Source organism: Monomorium pharaonis, chromosome 8, assembly GCF_013373865.1.
Source record: "Monomorium pharaonis isolate MP-MQ-018 chromosome 8, ASM1337386v2, whole genome shotgun sequence".
Taxonomy (NCBI): domain Eukaryota; kingdom Metazoa; phylum Arthropoda; class Insecta; order Hymenoptera; family Formicidae; genus Monomorium; species Monomorium pharaonis.
Genome location: NC_050474.1, coordinates 7,816,533 through 7,837,491, shown reverse-complemented (window position 1 = coordinate 7,837,491; position 20,959 = coordinate 7,816,533). Strand labels below are relative to the sequence as shown.

Here is a 20,959-nt window from a genome sequence, read left to right as displayed (position 1 = left end):
GCGCGCGAAATAGCATGTAGAATAACTTAAAAAAACTGTTTTTGCGCCGTTTGTATAAAATAAAATAAAAAAATTATTTAATTTCATTTTTTATAATTTTTTTAGTATTATTAATATGCCATGTTGTTTCAATAAGTATAGACATTCAATCTGACTTTGAAGTCAACATTTTTACACATTTGATTTTGCAATACATTTTAGAAATACGTACAATATTAAAAAATTTCTCACTTGCTATATTAATTTACCCGTCTTTTTCAAAAATTACTATACATCCAGGATGTCCCTGAATACTATTTTAGGATGTCCTGAGGACTCTCTTAGGACGTCCTAAGGACTGTCTTGGGATGTCCTGAGGATTGTTTTAGAATGTCCTGAGGATGTCCTGAGGACTTTCAGGATATCATATTCTTAGAACATTCTGTGCTATCTAAAATGTATGGTATTTATACAGTCATTATATTTAAGTTTATCTTCAGATATTTTGTAGCTAATGAAACTCTTTATACAATATTTTAAGAATAACGTTTTCAGCTAGAATACATATATCCTCAGGATGTCCCAAGGATGTCCTCAAGACATGAGTAAAATTTTAATTTATATTAATACTATTACAGAATCTAACATTCTAAACTTACTTTAGAAGTCAAATTTATACATAAAATATTTATATAAAATATTTACAATAATACAACTATTATATCCTGACAAGATCCCAGGACATCCCGGGACATATTCAAGATGATCCTGAGGATGTCCTGTGCTATCTGGGTACCTATATTATTTTTTACTATTAAATCTAGAAACTTAAATAACTTACATAAATAATTATTTATTGTATTATTTTTATAAATTATGTTTGCTGAATTAAATTAAAAAAATAAAAAATACTTTAAATAAATAATTTTGAATAACGTATACATTATTCAGAAAATTAATAAAAATACGATTTTTGTTGACGTGAGTTATTACACATTTCTATTCGGTTTACAAGATATTACTGTCATATGCACGTTATTAATATTTAAGCATATGTTGCCATCATGTTGCTGTAAAATTACTATTTGTCGCTGTTCGCGCGTGCGTGAGGTGAGGTAAACGCGATCGCACGTAGGGAATGCCGGGATCCGTCCAGATAGAGACGCGAAGTGAGTGGGCAGGAATGCGGGAGGTTCACGGGAGGTGATAGGAATAAGGAGAAAGCGTAAATATCACTCACACTGAATTATTTATTCAAAAACGAACGCTCGAAGCGAGGGGCGAACCGTATCTTTTACACTGTGTCGGATATCTTGATACGCCCTGATATTGCGCTGCCTAATCGACGCAGAAATCTTGCAGAGCCACGAGATCGAGGCCCTCGCGAATTCGAAAATCTTGCGCGCGATCCGACGGAGATCTTGTGCGCGAGGCAGAGAACGTTCGCGTGAAAGATACGGTCACCTGCGCACGGACGTAATACTCTCACAACATTCACGCGGATATGAAAATTAAGAATTGCTTGGCCGGAGCGGATTAATTAATAATTCACTCGCACTATCACGGCGCGAATGATAGGGAAAAGTGGAAGTGAATCCCCGCAGCTAGGATCGGCGGAAGACGGGAGAGATCTGCTGGACGATCTGATTTCGGTGCCGGGCTGCGAGAGACTGAAGAATTATGCATCGTAAAACAATTACAATCGGAGGCGAGAAAAGGGGCGGTAGGGAACCGATATCGAGACTTATTTGGGCATGGATTTGGACGTGCCCTTTTTGGGTTTGTTTATTTGCATAGTTACCAAGATGCATAGTTCTTCTTCTTCTTAAAAGGCCCCTTTTGGATTTCCGACCCAATGAAGGGTCACAGTACCATGCGTTAACCGGGTTTACAACCCAAAACTAACCCCTGAGGCAATTGGGTTAGTTATAATCCAATAGATTTTATGATTCTTGCAACTCATTGCTTATTGATCATATTATATATATATATATATATATATATATATATATATATATATATATATATATAATTTACAATATTTCTTTTAGATTATATAATAAAAATAATAAAGATAAATTATATAAAAGTAAGATCCAAGTGCGGACATAAAGATCAGATATCCAGCATAGGACGTTCTGAATAGAATATCCGTTTTAATTCCAATAATGGACATCCTATGAATGTCCATTTTATATCCATGGACATGCGGACCTGAATTGGAATTAAAATGAACGTCCTTGGAACATCCAGTGCTATTTGGGTTTTCATATTATTGACGTCATTTTCAAGAAGCTAGTATCGTACATTTGACGGTATTTTATTGTTATTTTTATGACAAAACATAGGTTTTTAGATTACATCTAATAAAGATGACATTTTAACGTTATTTTTATGACTATCCCAGATAGTAAAAGCCGTTATTTTCACGTTTTAGAAAATATTTCGGGTACATGTCCTATATATGCAGTATAATTTGCATTATGAAAATATCGAAATAACACAATTATAATGTAAAAAAAAAATTTACGTTGTTTCTCAACAAGCATCGTGACCCACCACACCATAGTCACATTTAGGATTGCCTAACTTGCGCGGTCACCCATCCAACTCTGAACCGCCGCGCCGCGCGCCGTCGACGTTGCTTGACTTCGAAGATCGTACACTACCTAGCACTTTGTGATGATCCATGAACACTTGATGCTCATGAATACATATTTGTTATAGATCAATTCAACAGATGTGAGAAACATGAAACTTATAGTTAACTAATATTTTTATAAATAAATATAAATTTACAGGTTTTTTGCCTGATTTTTACATATGCGAAATAACATATATATGTGGAATAACTTATAAAAATGTTTTTTCTCTTTCTTTTGATAAAGCTAAATTATACCTTAGACAGAACGCAATATTTATAAAATATTTTTGTGGTCTTAGATTTGACAAATCATAAAGATTTATCATAAATATATTATAAAAATACTTATAAAATATTTATAAATATTTACAAAATATTACTTATACAAATCTTTATCTTTTATTTACTATAAATATTATATAAAATATTTAGTCTATATTTTAATAATACGTTGAATAAAGATTCTTTTCTTCGTGTATATAAAATATGTGTAAAATATTTATATAATATTTTGAAAAAATAAATATTAATAAATATTAATAAATATTTATCATAAATATTATGTGCTGTCTGGGAAACGTTCAATTCTCTTCCTCGCTTGTTAATTTTTTATCTTGTTTGCACAGATGAGGCGCAAGTGATAACAATATAATCCTCTTAACGAAGATTGGCTACCTATAACCTATACTACTGCTAACAGCTAGCAGCGTCAATCGCGGTGAAGCCGGTGAAAGTGAATCAACCATATGGTCGACTCGCAGCGCACGTGGTTTCCTTTGTGATTTATATGCTTTGGATAATTGTATTTATCAAATTTTAAATAAAATATCAGCGATGGATGAGGAAGACGTGAGACTGTTTCAAACAATCGGTCTGAGCGAACAAAAGGCCAAGGAGACTCAGAAAAATGCGAACGTCACGAAGAATCTCAAATTGGCTATAAGTGAGGTTGGTGTCAAATTTCATCTTCACTGGTGAATATGCAACTCTGAAACTCATATTCAAAACGTACTTACAAAAGTGTTATTAATTAGTACGGTTTTTCGTCGTTTTAGTCTTAGTCCTCATTTTAGATGTAAAACGTGGATAGAATGACAAAAAAGCATGTTAGGATATTAAGAAACAAATTCTGAATATGGACCTAAATCTCATAATCGAATGTTAAGTGCCACTGTATTCTATTCTCAAAATTAAAAAGTATATTTCCAAGATATATATTTGAAATAACTTGGTATGTTACGGTTTCATTGGAATTATTGCATCATTATTCTTTGTATATGACCTGCAGTTGCATTATGCATTTTGCATAATATATTTATCAATTATAGTTTTGGCCTTTGTTTGTTTAATATAATGCTAGGTTTTTTTATTTATATGTATATTTAAGATTTACAATTTTGGCAGGTAGCTAAACATGGACCTATTACTCAAGAGACTGGTGTTTTGTTATATCATCTAGCATCCAAGATCAAAAATCAAATTGTGAATAAACTACCATTTATTGCTGGTTACATAGTTGAAAAGAAACTGGACAGTGTACAGAGAGTGGATGCCGCATTAACTTACCTGTTAGCTAACGTCAACAATGATGGTCTCGATATAACTAAGTTTGAAGAATCTTGTGGTATAGGTATCATAGTTTTACCTGAACAAATAGAGGAAGAAGTAGAGAAAATCATAAAAGCACACAAAGATGAGATATTAGCAAAAAGGTGAATAAGACATTATAATTGAGGTAAACGTTCCAGTGACTATATTTTATTAATTTTTAATGCTTCTTATTATTATATTGAAATTTAATTATAATCTTTAATATTTAAAAATTACAATTAAATTTTAATATTACAATAAAACATTTATAAGATTAATAATAATAAATTTTTGTATATCTGTGGATGTAAATACATGTCTCGGACATTTATATATACATACATATATATTATGTACTTATAAAGTTTTTTCTTGTTTTACCCACTGTATATACAGGGTGTTCCAGATTAACCAGAGGAGTTAGCATGTACGTATTTCTCATGAAAAACTGAGTCGAAATGTCAATAGTAAAATTTTGAGGAGTTAATAGTTTTCAAATGGTGCGCATTTGAAATGTTCCAACCACAGGCCGTCAAGCTCGCGCTGTCATGCGCGGCGCAACTAAGCGGCCGTCTGGGCGCTTTGACGAGTATCGCTAAACGGCATGGTGCTGAATGACTATAGCATCGTATAAATCTGTGAAATCTCTATTAACATCTGTTGTTGTATTCTTAAATCGAGTCCAATTTAATTGACAAAAAGTAATATCAGTTGCAAATTCGATAAAACATCATTTATATCAATAAAAAATGTGTTTCTGAAATACGTTTTATATGTAAATAAATTAATAAATAAAATCAATATTAATTAAATTATTCGATCAAATAATATTAAAAACATCAGTTGACAAACATTTCCAAAATTTTTTTCCAAAAAGTTCTGTTCTTTTCAAGAAAGAGTGTAAGAAGCCACTTTGGGCTCTAACATCCCCTTTTTAGTTTCACTCTCATATAGAAATGATAAGTCTTGACGGCCTGTGGTTGGAACATTTCAAGTGCGCACCATTTGAAAACTATTAACTCCTCAAAATTTTGCTATTGACATTTTGACTCAGTTTTTCATGAGAAATACGTACATGCCGGCTCCTCTGGTTAATCTGGAACACCCTGTATATACAGTAGGTAAAACAAGAAAAAACTTTATAAGTACATAATAACAATTTATTATTTAAATAGGTATCGCTTTAATTCTGGTCCGTTGATGCAACAAGTACGTAATATTTTGAAATGGGCAGATGGTAAAGCAGTAAAGAATGAATTTGATGTTCAACTTCTTGATCTACTAGGACCAAAAGTTGATACAGATCTTGCACCGGCACCTAAACAAACAAAACAACTAAAAGACAAACAGATGAAAGCAAAAAAGCTGGAAGTTGCAAATGAAGGTAAGCCATATGATCATCACTGTTGAAAGAAATGTGTGTTGGACGTTTAGACTTGATACAATATCAATAAATTTTCAGATCAAAAGAAAGCATTAAATAGTGAGAAGGCAGGGGAAGCGCGAACTATAAGCGAACTTATGAAGACCAAAGTTCATTTTCACAAACCTGGTGAGAATTATAAAACTGATGGATACATTGTAACACCGAACACCCATCATCTACTGCAGAAACATTTGAAAGCTACTGGTGGCAAAGTGGTAACAAGATTCCCTCCTGAACCCAATGGGATTTTACATATTGGACATGCAAAGGCTATCAATATTAACTTCGGGTATGCGTCTTCTTTGTTCTCAAAGATGAAATATATTATTTAAAAAAATGAATCTCGTAGATATGCTGCTGCTTATGATGGCATATGCTATCTACGATACGACGACACAAATCCTGAGAAAGAAGAGGAGAAATTTTTTGTTGGCATACGGGATATGGTAGAATGGCTTGGTTACAAACCATTTGCAATTACACATTCGTCAGACTACTTTCAGCAACTATATGATTGGGCTGTAATGCTTATAAAGAAAGGTTTAGCCTACGTTTGTCATCAATCTAGCGAAGAGATAAAAGGTTTCAATCCTGTACCAAGTCCTTGGCGCGACAGACCAGTCAATGAAAGTTTGGAACTATTCAATGTATATATATATATATATTTTTTTTTTTAACTTATTGCTTCTTTTTATATATTATTACGATGTTAATTTTATTTTTCTTAAAAAAAAAAAAAGGATATGAGGAATGGTCTGTTGGAAGAAGGAGAAGCGACCTTGCGCATGAAAGTGACTTTGGAAGAAGGGAAACAAGACCCTGTCGCGTACAGGATAAAGTATTCGCCACACCATCGAACTGGTGACAAATGGTGCATCTATCCCACTTATGATTATACTCATTGCTTATGCGACAGCATTGAAAACATCACTCATTCTCTCTGCACAAAGGAATTTCAGTCGCGAAGATCGTCTTATTATTGGCTTTGTAATGCCTTGGACATTTATTGTCCTGTACAGTGGGAATATGGCCGATTGAATGTCAATTATACTGTAGTTTCTAAAAGAAAGATTTCCAAATTAATACAAGAGGGAATAGTATCCGATTGGGATGATCCCAGGTATAATATATAACGAATATTATCAAACTCATACTTTAGGGATTGTGTAAATTAAAAGTTGAACAAAAAACTCAGTTAAAATTTGCATGAAGATTAAATAAAATTATATTATAAAAGTTAATTTTGAAAAGCATTTTTTATGTTAAATTAGAGTATCAATATTTTAAAATTAGATTATTTTAAATAACAAAACAATTATAATATGAATTATTAAATATATTTCATTTGTGAATTAAACTTATATGAAATAATAAAGAAATATTTTTTTATGTGGGAATGTATCTTTTTTGTAATTTTTTTCTTTAGATATGTCAAATTTTAATTGCGAAAAAATGTTAATAAATTAAAATTTGAATTTAAAAAGTAATCATGGTTGAAGTTAAAAATAACTCATTTTAAATTAAAATAAATTAAAAGTTATTAGCTTTTAATTATTATTAACTTTTTAACACTAATTACTGTTTGCGATTATTTTGCTTAATAATGTCTGATAATTCTATCACTTTTTAAAATAGATTATTTACATTGACCGCACTACGTAGACGTGGATTTCCACCAGAAGCTATAAACAATTTTTGCGCCCAAATGGGTGTAACTGGTGCACAAGCAACTGTTGATCCTACCACATTGGAAGCAGCTGTTCGAGATGTTCTAAATGTTACTGCCGCCCGACATATGGTGGTTTTAGAACCTATCAAATTAACCATCAGAAATTTTCCTCAAGAGAAAGCTATAAAGCTTATTGTACCCAACTTTCCTAACGAATCTGAAAGAGGAAATCATGAAATTACATTTGACGAGATTGTGTATATTGAAGCCACAGACTTCAAAGAAGTACGCTGTGTACATTTCTGCCTCTTTCTGAAAATTTACAATTGTTTTATTTCAATATCGATACTTGCAGATTGAAGAAAAAGGTTTTAGACGCTTAACACCAAAACAATCTGTAGGTTTAAAGCATGCAGGCGTTATAGTGACGTTTGAAAGTATTGAAAAGGATGCCTGTGGTAACATTACAAACATAATTGTTAGACAGGATCCTGTTTCGGAAAAAAATAAACCAAAAGCATTTATACACTGGGTATCTCATCCGTTATTAGCATCCGTTAGACTATATGAGCGTTTGTGAGTATGATGTTCTAAATTACTAAAAACAAAAATTTGGCACTCTATAGTATAATTAAAAATCTAATTTCTTGTAGATTTAAGCACAAAAATCCAGAAGACACAAATGAAGTACCACACGGATTTTTAAGTGATATTAATCCATCAAGCAAAAAGGAAGTTGTAGCATATATGGATAATAGTTTAGCTGAGACAGCAAAAGTGTACGATAAATTTCAATTTGAACGTATAGGCTTTTTTTCTGTGGATCCTGATACCAAATCTAAGAAGGTAAGTGTAAAAATATTTACATACGTATATGTTGCATTTGACATTCTTTTTTTATTTCAGTTTGTTTTTAATCGTACCGTAACTCTGAAAGAAGATACAGGAAAGGTGTAAATATATTTTTTGTAATAATTTGTATCGCCAAAAAACATCTCTACTATTTTTACTGTTAGCTTTTATACGGAAAAAAGTGCGTTCTTTATTATGTAAATTTTATTTTTATTTCAGTTTTTATTTTACTTTTTCTATTTCATTTTTTTATAAAGATAAAACTTTTAAAAGATAAATTATTTACATTTGATGTTAATATCATTAGTGTCAAATTACAAATAATTGATATAATACTTTCATAATATATAATGCTTGTTATGTAAGTATATGTATATGTATGTGTGTGTATACACACACACACACAAATATATAATTTTCGCTACATATCTTTATATTGTGTATAACTTTGTTATATTATGCATGCATTTTTGATTTTGTAATGGTTACATTTTTATGAATAAAGAATAAATCTTTTAAAAATATTACAATGTTATTTTCTACCTATTAATTCATCATACAGGATTCATAAGTGGGAACCATGTATTTAATATTTATGAAGGCATCTTCACCACCGTATCTTTCTAAAATTTCGAGCGTCTCTTGTATAATATCCGCTGCGTTCTCTCCTCTTTGCTGAGAATAATCGATGCCTTCTCCAAGGTTTACTGAAATCACGGAAAAATCTTATTTCTGTTTGAATACAGAAAAAGTATCAGAAACATGCTTACCATTTCTGTCTTTAAGTAAGTTTGGGATAGGCAAGATTTGTCTAAAATACGGAACTAAAGCTTCACCGACGCAATCAGCTGATTGCACTAAACGTTGAAGCGCTTTCATGGTAGTACAGATTATCTCGGGCATTCTTGTATTCAAAGCATCTACCAAGATTTTTTTAAATTACAGTATTTTAAATTACAAATATTTTTTCTACATTAAATTAGATTACAAAACTTACTCTTAATGGGAATAATCAATTGAGGAACAACGGGCAATATTTTTGGCCCACCATGCTCTAACATATCTGATATTCCCTGCTCTACCAGAAACTTATATGGTTGTTCGGTTTCTGTCAATCCATCGAAGAACATTGGCAAATAATGGTGGAAATCCAAATCTTCTATATCTACCTTCCAATTAATTTTCTGATTATAGCCGTCGTTCTCCAAAGAGATAGGAAATACGCCACGCTTATAAAACTTTCTGAAAGTTGACGGTTTCGGCGGACGAGGTTTGTATAATCCAACTCTTGGAGGATTCGCGACGACAGTGTTTTCCTGTATTAAAATTGATACCATATTATCGCGTTACGTCTATTCTAATATTCTATTAATGTGTTACCTGCAATGCTTGAATAGTAAAGGCTGGAACTACTCGTGGTTTTCTCTTTTTGTATCGTGGTATATCTTTTCGCACCTCCGTCCAAAATTCTTTTTCGTTCACCATTCCGATATTCGATATCTTTCTTTCAATACCGAGTTCAATCAAATTATACGTTTTACTCAAACATTTTATTCGAATGTCATGAGAAATTATACGCGCGTGTAAATGTAGGTCGAAAACGGATTTAGATCAAACAATACTGTCTCCTAGCAACAAAACTTTTATTGACATTTATTCGTACCACAACTAACAGATAAATACAAAAGTTACTTTATCAAAAGATTCACAGATGGAAAATAATATCCCTTTTTATTTAATATAAGTTATAAATTATATCTAGTATCTGATCATAGATATGAATCAAATAATGGTTTAGACGTGACATGATTACATAAAAATATAATGATTGTAGAATGAAAAATATTGTTAATATTTTTTTTCTTGTTCTTTTTTACTAAATTTAAAATGTTTTTTTATTAATACTAAGTTTGCAATATTGGACGCGGTCGTGCTCGTTGAAGTCGTTTTCCAAGACGGAATGGCTTGTGGAATTGTGGATCATCAAATAGTAGTTTCCTAGTACGCGGTTCATCTTTATCTGCCGTATTTAATTATTAAGAAAAATAAACATGTATTAAGTATCTAGTTATATGTCGTTTTTTAAATAAAAATAAGGTAACTGTCTCAATTATTGTTACTTTAAGCATATAATGGTAAAACATTGATATTGATATATTTTATAACTTTTTTTAAATATATAATAAATCATTATTTATTCAAGTAAAAAATTTAATATATAAATTATAAAATAAAAGCAACAAGAAAATCTCAAGAAAATCAATTATTCAAATTAATGAAAAATAAGAATAAAATATAAAGAAATAAAAACTTAAAATCTGAATTTATTACTGTCCATCAATGTCTTGAATATTGAAATTCGCTAGATTAATATTGCTTTCCTATTACTGTCATGTACTTATTTATGTTTATATGATAGTATTATCTTACACTTAGTTTAATATTAAAAAATATTTTTACATAAAGCTCTTATACTTTATACTTTTACTTTTATTTTACAGTTGACAAAAGCGACAGTAATTGAGTCATTATCATGTAATAGTTAACTAAAAATGAAAAATAATGTATTACTCCTATCCCTGTGTTCACTTTTGTATGTGTACGTGCGTGTGCGCACGCGTGTGTATTCAATAATTAATAATAAATATAATATGAAAAGGATATTTATGAAGCAATTTGAAGATTCCCGTGCCTAATGGAACTGGAAGGCCCATTATGATTGATTCCGATACGCCACAAATAATGTCTTTTTGTCCGTAATAAGCCGCATCAAATAGATGATCTGCTGTTTTCTCAAACTGTAAACAAACAGCTAGTTTGCAAAAACTGGTTTCCAATTTTTCTTAAAATATTTATTCAAATTCAAATACTAAAAACACCAAGCTCGATTTAATAATTCTATGTTATACATTATGAAAAATGTGCAAAAAATAGAGTAAAATAAAAAAAGAAAACCTCACCGATGCCAAGTTCAAAACCGATTCTTTCATTTTTGCTAAACCTTGCCTCGTAATACCAAGCACTTCTCCTCTGCCAGTCATTAAATCTGCCAAGAGCATTAAATGTCGATGATCAATACTGATTCCATGATTTTCCATTACTGATTTAATTTCTAACATAATGGTTGTTCTGGCTGCTTCTATCCCGAGCGTTTTGAAAACCTAAGATGGAATAAATCATAAATATATTTTAGTCATTATGTTTTTTATCATTTGGATGATTTTTTTCAACTCACTTCTATAGTATTATTTGACGTCGTCTTTTCGCCGTTAATACCACGCGTTGCCATAACTTCTCTGAAATTATCACCTTCGACAAATAACTTATATGTATTCGTTTTATCTAGATTTTCATTATGTACAACCACTCTATTGACCGATGGCAAGCCCTGCAAAAATATAAGTACAATATATATACAAATATTTTCTTATGTTATAAAACTTATATTTTACAGAAATATGTCGTATAAAGATATATATTTTCTATGTATTTTTACCTTTACTACAATATTTGGAATGGTCTCGGTCAATTGACGAAATGGAAAATTTGAATTATCTTTACTGCTTTGCCGATTTGGTCGAATTTCAATAGTAGATTCGATTTTATCTACCGTTATATTCTGCTCTGTTAGTTTCAATTTTGAAGCAATGAGTCTAAAGAATAATAAATTATTTATTATTCAAAAATACATTTTTTTTAATTATTTTAAAGCATAAAATGTACAGCATTACAAAGTCTGTTTTTTTTTTATTATAGCAATATGATATCAAATAAGAGAAATCAAGTAAAGTTTTGTTTTTGCGATATACATGTCAGAATAAATTAAATTAATAATTGTTGTAAGAGAGAGAAGAAAATAAAAGTCATCTTGGACTTTTAAATGTACTCTTACTTTTTCTTTATATGCTGAAGATCAATTTCTAATTTTAACAATTTAATCCTATCAGTATCTAACTTTATTTTAAGAAAGTGATCCCTGGGCAAATATATTTCTTCGATATATTTAGCTACATCTCCCAGAGTTGTTTTCTCGATTCGTGCTTTTACTTTCTCGGCAAACTCAGGATCCTCTTGATTGATCTGCAAAATAAAGGATTAATTGGTCAAAACCGTACTCCACATAATATACACATATGTTTGGAATAACTATTTACCAATGTCGCTGTTATAATGGGAGTACTGATCTTCGGACTCGCGTTAATAATTTCTTTAATACGCGGTACACCCTGCGTGATGTTCATGGATGCTACACCAGCGAAATGAAACGTTTTGAGTGTCATTTGAGTTCCCGGCTCGCCAATACTTTGAGCAGCGAGTGCGCCTACAGCAGTACCCGGTTCTATCTTAGCTCTCATGTATTTCTCCTTGCAAGTGTGAATAAATTCTACCAACTGCGAGACGGTGAAACGTTCCAGTTGCGAGACCACTGGTGCATCCGATTTAAAATTTTTCCGATAATGCGCTATTTTTGTCGCCACAGAATCGTATAAAAATGTGCTGCAAAAAAAAAAACAATATTTAATTTGTCAAAGTTGTAGTATTGAAATTTATTACGTATCGTATATTTATTGTATTATCTTACGTCAATGCCTTTTTAAATTCATCACTGAGACAATCGTATTCCTCGGATGATAGCATTTCCTTTGTGGCGTTCCTTACGTTAGCAGCACTTAAAGGTTCTTCGGTTTTATGAGGCATTTTCGCTCTCACATGATCGTACACTCTGACATAATCCACGGGACAATCTTTACCTATAGAAAAAAATGTGTATTATCTTGTTTACATGAAATATACAATGTTTACATACCCTCCATGTACGTAGGATCCAATCCATCTCCGCCATATGGAACCTGTACGATATCGTGCATCGAATTACGCACTGTCATGTCGTAATGGATACACAAATCTTCTAAGCTCTTAATCAATCGTCTTTGCATATATCCAGTCTCTGCAGTTTTTACAGCGGTATCTGTGAGACCCTCTCGACCGCCCATTGCATGAAAGTAGAATTCCTTAGACACTAATCCAGAATAAAATGAATTTTCCACAAAACCTTTAGCATCCGGTGTTTTTAATCGTGCTAAAACGTGAGGTAATGCACGATTTTCGAATCCATCAGGCACTCTACGTCCGTTGATAGCTTGTTGACCTACACAAGCTAAAGAGATAAATTATGTTAAATAGCACCAAAACAATTAAAAACAGTAATCAGGGTTAAATAAGTTAATTTTTTAAACTAAATATGTTAAAGCTAAAAATTAATTTAGTTACGTTATAAAAGGTACAATAAAACTAAATAAAAATTAATTTTGAAAAACATTAAATTATACTTAAATTGTTATTGTAGTTTTTTAAAATAAGTTTATTTTAAATAACAAAACAATCATAATAGATTAAAATTTAATATTTTATTTGTAAATTAAGTTTATAAAAAGTAATAAAGAAATTATTTTTGTTTTTATTTTTTATAAGATTGTTATTTATATTTTTTATGTATTTTTTTCTCTTATATAAGTAAATTTTTAATTCTTAAAAAAATTAATAAATTTAAATTTGTGCTAAAAATAATTAGTTCAAGTTAAAAATTAACTCAGTGGATTTTAAATTAAGTTAAAAGTTATTAATTTTTTTACTTTGTTATTTAACTTTTAATTAATTACTTAATCCTAAATATTCCTATAATTATTACTTGAACGTACCAATCATTTGAGAGATGTTGATAAAACTACCCTTACTACCGCAAAGTGCCATAATAAGAGGAGTATTAGTGCGATGCAATTCTTTCAAGCAATCTTTACCAACAAGCTCGCGGATTACTGAAAGTTCGTTTAATATTTTCGATTCTAATGTTTCCTCTTCTGAACATCCAGGTTGACAGACAAGACGGCCTTCTTCCATTTGTTTAATGTAACCTCTGCATTTACCGTAACTGTATAAACATAATTAGAATTATACATTTTTTTCAAACAGTTGAATTTAAACTTGTTAAAATTATCATACTGTTCTTGTAACAGCGCTTCCTTGGATTTAAGAAGACCTTGACTAGGTATAAGATCACCAATACCGAGAGATATTCCTCTCTCAAAATTAAAATGGTTCGTTATTCTGGTTAAACGCCACATAGCTGTGATTGCTACATCTTCACCCCAATCGCGTAGTAGAACATAAAATATATTTTGTTTTGATCCTGAACCCAATACCGATTTATCCATTGTTCCCGCTAGAAGCTCTGAATTACGAATGATAACATCTGTGGATTTAATTTAATTCTTTAAAACAAATGTAAATAATAAAACTATAATTAGAGTTGAATAAATTAATATTTCTTTAAAATTAAATTAGGTTAAAGTTAATAACTTATAACATTAATTTAATTAATGTAAAAGATACATGAACAAAAAACTAATTCAATTAAAAATTGTGTAAAGAATAAATCAATTTAACATAAATTAAAAGTTAATTTTGAAAAATGTTTTGTGTTAAATTAGAATGTTATAATTTAAAAAAATAAGATTACCCTAAACGGAACAATTACAACATGTACAGTCAATAAATAAATAAATAAATAAATAAATAAATTTAAAATTTTGGAAATTAAGTTTATATAAAATAAATATAATTTCTTATATAAAAATACATTTTCTTTAATAATTTTTTCTTTTATAAAATAAAATTTTTAACTTACAAGGGAACTTCGCAAACCCGAAAATTCTGATTTTATGAAACTTGACATAAATGTAGAGGGGGTAAATACATGAATTTAGAAATTTTTCGTTTGGGCTTATAAACAGTTTAAAGAGGTGAAACCACCCTTCAAAGATAAAGACATTTTTGCCATTTCTCGATATATCTCATAAATTAAACAAAATATCGAAAATATTTTATACAAAAAATTTTACAGCATAAATACCTCTATGTAACCAAGTCATTTTTTGAAAAACATTTTTTTTAAAAAAAACTTTTTCAAAAAATGAATAGCATAGTTAGAGATATTTATGTTGTAAAACTTTTGTATAAAACATCTTTTAATATTGTGTTTAGTTTAAGAGATACATCAAAAAAAGGCAAAAACCCTCAACCTTTGAAGGGTGTTTCAACCCTTTAAACTGTTTATAAGCCCAAACGAAAAATTTCTAAATTCATGTATTTACTCCCTCTACATTTATGCCAAGTTTCATTAAAATCTGAATTGTCGGGTTCGCGAGGTTTCCTTGTTATAAAAAAGTTAATGAGTTATAATTTACGCGTTTTAAAAATTATAAAAATAATTAATTAAAAATTATTTTATTAATTATTTTACTAGGTTAAATTAAAAGTCATTAATTTAATTTTATTAACTTTTAATTTTTTAACTAGTTATTACCCAACCCTGATTATAATGTATAATTGTCACTTACAGGCGTCATTAATGCAGAGTTCCTCGTTTTCGGTATACGCCTTACCCTTCGTCTTTAGATTTGCTTTGACAGGACATTCCGGATTCGGTCGTATAATTAAACTAAATATTTGTTTGCCAGTCCACAATCTCGCCGGCTTTATTATCGCAGGTGGAGGAAGAGTTACGACTGTAGAAGCGTCCGGGCCGGCTAAGAGGCAAAGAGCTAATCTAGCCTGCTCTATCTGAAGAAATGTGTCCTTCTGAGTTAAAAGATAAGCACCGGTAATAAAGTCCTGAGTTGCTGCTATCAATAATTCACCATTACGAGGTGTGACCAGGTTGGACTTATTCTATAAATAAAAAGCAAAATATTTTAACATATTCATACGCTTTTAATTTAATAATTTTATAAAAGTATATTAATCAATTGTCAAAAAAGCTTTACTGCTAGCAAAATTAACGCTTCCGCTCTGGCTTCTTCAGTCTGTGGACAATGGAGATTCATTTCATCCCCATCAAAATCGGCATTGTAGGGTGTACAAACGCATTCATTGAATCTAAACGTTCGATGCTCCAATATCTTGGCTCTGTGTGTCATTATGCTTAATTTGTGCAAAGACGGTTGCCGATTGAACAGCACTAAGTCATCGTCTTTGAGGTGCCTTTCGACAATATCGCCGGGCTGTAAAAAAATAGTATAGCAAAATATGTTGAAGTCCTGACATATCATTTTAATATCATATAATAATGCAAATTGTACCTCTAAGTCATGGGCAACTTTATTTCGATCGCCATATTTAAGATATCGCCTATTTTGCGAGCTCTTATATTGCACATAGTTTGCTCCAGGATGTATGTCTGGACCATTTCTAACTAATTGTCGCATTAGTTCTAAATTTGACGGAATGACCCTTTCAGGATATGTTAAAATCTTTGCAATATGTACAGGTACACCAACCTGTGTAAAGAAGTCCAATATTATTAGATACATCGCCAGTATTATTGCCGATTTAAATTTCTGTCATGAGACTTACTTGATCTATTCTAAGATTTGGATCGGGCGAAATTACTGTGCGAGAAGTAAAATCGACACGTTTACCAGACAAATTACCTCGAAAACGACCTCGTTTTCCTTTGAGTCTTTGTACTATACCTCTACCAGACTTTTTAGGCTAAAAATGTAAAGAAGAGAGGGATAAATTATGATAGAGGGTAAATGTACTATTTTTAATTTCTCCTTTTTTCTGCATTTTTTCCGTAACTGTTAACATAAAAAAACTTTATTGGGACGTTATGGGACGTTCTTTCTCAATCGGACACCCCATGTTTTCTAAAATTAATTTAACTGTAAACAGCAAAGACTTAAATTTAGCTAATTACATCTACTTTCTACGATGCCGAGTCGGGTTTTTTAAAATTCTATATGGTGGACTCAATATGGCGGTTATAATTAATAGATGTCAAAATTTGAATTTTTAATGTGAAAACTATAATGTAATTGCAAAATATAATGTAAAAATTTTAAACAAATTAAATAATTTATAAAATATAATGTGAAAACCTTCAACAAAACAAATAGTTTTGTAAAATATGTTTAAGAACAACTCTATGCCGTGAATGTGGCATATACCAGATATCGTCAACCAAATTCCAAAATTTACTAACTTCTATGCAGTTTCTATGTAGTTAGATTTTCGAATTTGGCCAACGATATGTATGTACATCGTTATCAGCGACGGCAGAAATGACGGTTTCCACCCAAAATTCAATAAAACTTTTTGATTGGTAAGTTTTCGCATTGCAGACTCAGTAAACAAATCTAATCTCAAAAAATCAAAATTAATTTGCAGTAAACAAAAAATCCATCCCCATTTATCTGCTCTTTTTCAAAATTAATTATACAGAAAAAAAGGATTAGTTATTTCTTGTAGTTTTGGATATTAAATATGAATATGGTTTCCAAACTGTTCCATTATATCATAATTTTCAGGAATTTGCAATTAAAGTTGTAAAAAAGGTTTTTGCATCTTTTTTCATAATTACAATATTTAATGTACTGACTTTTATCACAATTTTTTTTTAATTGTAACGTAATAAACAAATTTTAAGAAATTTGCAGTAAAACTATTGAAAACTAAAGTTGTTTTCAGCATCTACAAAATTATGGGAAATAACTAGAGTCATTCTGGTATTAACGTTTTTTTTAATGTAAGAAACTTACTAGCATGTTGTGAGGTATTCCAGATATTTCACTATTAATGTAAAGACCACAGTGGAGTTGAAGATAATCCCAATTTTCCATGTTAGTACCTCTATTGCGAATATACTCATTAATTATAGTTAATTCTGATATTTTCATTGTCAGATAATCTTCATTTGTGCCATCTTTCAGGTCGGATACAACGCTAGGTCTAATACAAACTGGCGGTACGGGGATCCTCGTCAGTATTAAATCTACTGGTGAAGCGCGCTCGGGATTCATTAACAAAAGATACCTATCGCCTGTTGGAATTCTATTGAAAAGTTCTTGAACCTTAAAAAAAATGTATATTTAAAATTATATAAATTCTACACGCAAAAATATATTAAACGTTTACAACATTTTATGATATCTTTTCTTTAAATCGTACCATGTTTGGATACAGATATTGATCAAATAGACATCTGTAGTTTTGCTCTATTAAATTCTTATATTCTTTGTCACGTGCCATCTTTGGACCCAAGTCAGTTAATTTCTCTTGAATAATAGGATCCGTTTTCTTTAAGTTCTTATATTGCTCATGTACAATTTTGAGAAAACCAGCCTTTTTCACGGGTCCGTTGTATGACTTGCAATTTGGACATTCCGTTTTTTTCCTAGCTCTCTCCCAGATTTGTTTGCGTAATGCCTTACGTATTAAATATCCCAAATTTGGATTTTCTATTTTGCGTAGATAAAATTTTCTTTCCTCACGTGTTAGTAAAACATGAGCGCATCTCTGTGAAAATTATAAATGCATTCGTACAGAAAAGGCAATTATTGAATAAAGTTGCATTATTACCTTGCAAATTGTTTGCAAAATCTGAATGATTGATTTAAAGTAGCCAATGTGAAAGACTGGTAATTCTAGATCCAAATATCCAAAGTGTCCTACGCAGTCACTCAGCTTTTTACCACACGTTTCACAGTCTGCTCCCATGGAACTCACTCCCTATAAATAGAAATGTTTTTTTAAAGTAATCTGCAAACAATTAATAATAATTATACAATAATATTGTACAATGTTTCTTTAAATAATTCAAAACAAACTCATAATATGCATATGTATGACAATTAATAATATTGTGCAACATTAAAATATTATGCAATGTCAAAATTGAATAAGTTAATATATAGAATCTTTAAGTACCATGCGTTTGTCGAGTGCTCCATGTGGAAACGGAGTACGTGTTGAATCTTCGTAGTATAATTCTCTATGGACCACTTGCACGTTGGCCTGCATAGTCATGTCAAGCGTGCTGTCCACTCCAAAAGATATATGGGAGCTAGAGAAAAATAATTTTAAATACAAAATTATAAATGATATTTGTGTCGCAATAATGTCGCGACCCTAACACATTCCAACATATCGTTAATACAAAATAACACTGTTATTTACTTGAGAAGACTCGATAATACTTTATTAAATTCGTGAAAGTAAATAAGTTTACACTTTGCTGGCGATATTCGTCTCCCTGAATTGTTCCTTCACCATGGCGTTTCTTTACTGGCGTCAACGCCAACAGCTGTAGTGACAATTCCTGTTGACAATTTCCTAAGTTTTTTTTTTGTTATACTCCGAGTGAAGTAGCTAAGCGCCTTCACCCTGCCTTATAGGTTAAGACACATGTTCTCAAAAAAACTTTAGTTTGAACGTGTAGGAATAGTGTTATCCGATGAAAATTTTAACAGAAAACAGCAGGTTTAAAAAGGAATAATCACCAAGAATTGTTTCGATTATTTGCAGTTTTATTTATGTCATAATCAAACATGCTGTCATTGCCATGCAGATTTAAGAATTCGGCAAGGTACTCAAAACTCAAACACCCGTGATAGCTTGTTCTTTTTCGCTGCACTGCTGCTCTGATGCAACAGGTTAAAAATGACGAATGGGTATCTTTATTTTTAGCCACGTGATGTCTTTTGATTTTGACGCTCATTTTCAGCGTCAAGATATCACGTGACTAAAAATAAGATACCCATTCATTTTTAGTCACGTAATGTCTCTTGACGCTGAAAATGAGCGTCAAGCGTCAGCGTGAAGACACCTTTATAACATAAGAAAAGAAATTCCTTGAAAATTTTTCTGGTTTTTTCCGATAAGTGTCCCAAAAAAGCTTTATTTGTGTAATAACATTAACAGGAAAAAAAGACGTCTGCAAAATGCATATGTAGTTTATTGTGATTATATATAACGTACAGATTACAAAATTTCATATAAAATAAATGATTGCAATCGTTTAACACGAGTAACAATTCTACAAAAATCAGTGTTATAAAATCCATAAAATCAATAACATAGTTTAATTTCGAAACATACACATTCTCATAGTTATACCATCCCGTTTTATTAAACTAGTATGATAAATATCTCTTATTATATCCTAGTTTAAATCCAAACACAACAATTATTAATTAATCGATTTTCCGCATCACAAAAAGAAAATAACATTGTGCAAAAAAACAGTAACGAGTAGAATCGGCGGACTAGACGTATTTACAATCTGATAATCACGTGAGAGTTAACCACTACCTTTGGCAGTTCTCTTCTCGCGTAATTCTTGCAGAATATTATCGATGTGTGCCTTGAACTGGTGGGCCAAGTCGGGCGATTTGAATTTAACTACCTGTTCGGCGCACGGCTCTTGTTCAGTATGAGGTTTATTTTTTATTCCTGCACTGCTGCACTGGTGCAATAAGTTAGAATAAGACAAATATATTTTTTCTCATTCTTACTTATTGCACTAGTGCAGCAGTACAGGAATAAAAAACAAACCTATAGTTCATACCGATTCACATCCGGTATGTCCAAGTCTGGTTCAACGGAAAGCGGATGGAACTTCACGTTGAGGGTGATTAGGAAGTTGCAGACAACACCTGCTCGCGGCGCAGCAGCAGCAGCCAACTTTCGACGAGTCTTGTCCAGTGACGTCTGGATCTAGCACTATACTCGGTTCCCTACACCCTCTGCAGCTGCAACAATCCTTTTGTTTGTAAGCATAGAAGTTCTCCGGTAGTTGCAACTTTAAGGCGGCTACCTTCTCCTCCGGAGTAGCCTTCGCTTCGTAGACGATCTCGATCTCCTTGACCGGAGAGGTGGTCGTCTTCGTCGGAATTTTCATTGCGAGTTTAACGTTTTTTCTGGCGTTATCGATTGCTTTCATAAAGTCCGCAGCGATCTC

The 20,959-nt window shown here is 31.2% G+C and overlaps 3 protein-coding genes across 11 annotated transcripts; 1 reads left to right on the top strand and 2 right to left on the bottom strand.

Moving 5' to 3' along the window:
* The first annotated feature begins 3,169 nt into the window (after nt 1-3,169).
* LOC105834260 (probable glutamine--tRNA ligase) lies at nt 3,170-8,341 on the top strand. 2 transcript variants are annotated; one of them, XM_012676600.3, is made up of 10 exons: nt 3,170-3,571; nt 4,028-4,335; nt 5,389-5,597; nt 5,676-5,928; nt 5,989-6,286; nt 6,380-6,759; nt 7,275-7,593; nt 7,664-7,884; nt 7,962-8,154; nt 8,215-8,341. In XM_012676600.3, exons 1-10 carry the CDS (start codon nt 3,458-3,460, stop codon nt 8,263-8,265), a joined length of 2,346 nt encoding a protein of 781 aa, XP_012532054.1. In that variant the 5' UTR covers nt 3,170-3,457; the 3' UTR covers nt 8,266-8,341. The 2 variants fall into 2 exon arrangements, with proteins under 2 accessions (XP_012532054.1, XP_036146715.1); XM_036290822.1 differs by lacking the exons at nt 3,170-3,571; nt 4,028-4,335 and adding an exon at nt 5,008-5,330.
* Nucleotides 8,342-8,378: 37 nt separating this feature from the next.
* LOC105834258 (parkin coregulated gene protein homolog) lies at nt 8,379-9,669 on the bottom strand. Its single transcript, XM_012676598.3, has 4 exons — nt 9,541-9,669; nt 9,158-9,476; nt 8,931-9,080; nt 8,379-8,867 (listed from the first exon to the last, which is right to left on the bottom strand). The coding sequence occupies exons 1-4, from the start codon at nt 9,643-9,645 to the stop codon at nt 8,707-8,709; spliced, it is 735 nt and encodes a 244-aa protein (XP_012532052.1). The 5' UTR covers nt 9,646-9,669; the 3' UTR covers nt 8,379-8,706.
* Nucleotides 9,670-9,786: 117 nt separating this feature from the next.
* Nucleotides 9,787-20,959, bottom strand: LOC105840178 (DNA-directed RNA polymerase III subunit RPC1). Of its 8 annotated transcripts, none has more exons than XM_036290814.1 (23): nt 20,816-20,959; nt 20,554-20,750; nt 20,311-20,459; nt 19,229-19,318; nt 18,928-19,063; nt 18,580-18,729; nt 18,169-18,516; nt 17,760-18,071; nt 16,573-16,710; nt 16,299-16,496; nt 15,984-16,220; nt 15,558-15,888; nt 14,161-14,410; nt 13,860-14,089; nt 12,968-13,318; nt 12,743-12,911; nt 12,315-12,657; nt 12,053-12,240; nt 11,657-11,813; nt 11,396-11,548; nt 11,121-11,321; nt 10,825-10,958; nt 10,065-10,185 (listed from the first exon to the last, which is right to left on the bottom strand). In XM_036290814.1, the coding sequence occupies exons 4-23, from the start codon at nt 19,270-19,272 to the stop codon at nt 10,065-10,067; spliced, it is 4,191 nt and encodes a 1,396-aa protein (XP_036146707.1). In that variant the 5' UTR covers nt 19,273-19,318; nt 20,311-20,459; nt 20,554-20,750; nt 20,816-20,959. The 8 variants fall into 8 exon arrangements, with proteins under 8 accessions (XP_036146711.1, XP_036146707.1, XP_036146708.1 ...); XM_036290815.1 differs by having other exon boundaries at nt 20,567-20,750; XM_036290816.1 differs by having other exon boundaries at nt 20,311-20,404; nt 20,567-20,750.

What these genes read in the sequence shown, in the direction of transcription:
- LOC105834258 (XM_012676598.3), bottom strand. Translation starts at nt 9,645, where the DNA reads ATGGTGAACGAAAAAGAATTTTGGACGGAGGTGCGAAAAGATATACCA. An exon ending in TTACTATTCAAGCATTGCAG is followed by an intron (nt 9,477 to 9,540) that starts GTAACACATTAA and finishes ATTTTAATACAG; the next exon opens with GAAAACACTGTCGTCGCGAA. An exon ending in CTTACTTAAAGACAGAAATG is followed by an intron (nt 8,868 to 8,930) that starts GTAAGCATGTTT and finishes CCGTGATTTCAG; the next exon opens with TAAACCTTGGAGAAGGCATC.
- LOC105834260 (XM_012676600.3), top strand. Translation starts at nt 3,458, where the DNA reads ATGGATGAGGAAGACGTGAGACTGTTTCAAACAATCGGTCTGAGCGAA. An exon ending in GATGAGATATTAGCAAAAAG is followed by an intron (nt 4,336 to 5,388) that starts GTGAATAAGACA and finishes TTATTTAAATAG; the next exon opens with GTATCGCTTTAATTCTGGTC. An exon ending in AAGCCACAGACTTCAAAGAA is followed by an intron (nt 7,594 to 7,663) that starts GTACGCTGTGTA and finishes CGATACTTGCAG; the next exon opens with ATTGAAGAAAAAGGTTTTAG.
- LOC105840178 (XM_036290814.1), bottom strand. Translation starts at nt 19,272, where the DNA reads ATGGTGAAGGAACAATTCAGGGAGACGAATATCGCCAGCAAAGT. An exon ending in GAATTTAAAAAGGCATTGAC is followed by an intron (nt 12,658 to 12,742) that starts GTAAGATAATAC and finishes TTTTTTTTGCAG; the next exon opens with CACATTTTTATACGATTCTG. An exon ending in CGTCAAATAATACTATAGAA is followed by an intron (nt 11,322 to 11,395) that starts GTGAGTTGAAAA and finishes ATTCCATCTTAG; the next exon opens with GTTTTCAAAACGCTCGGGAT.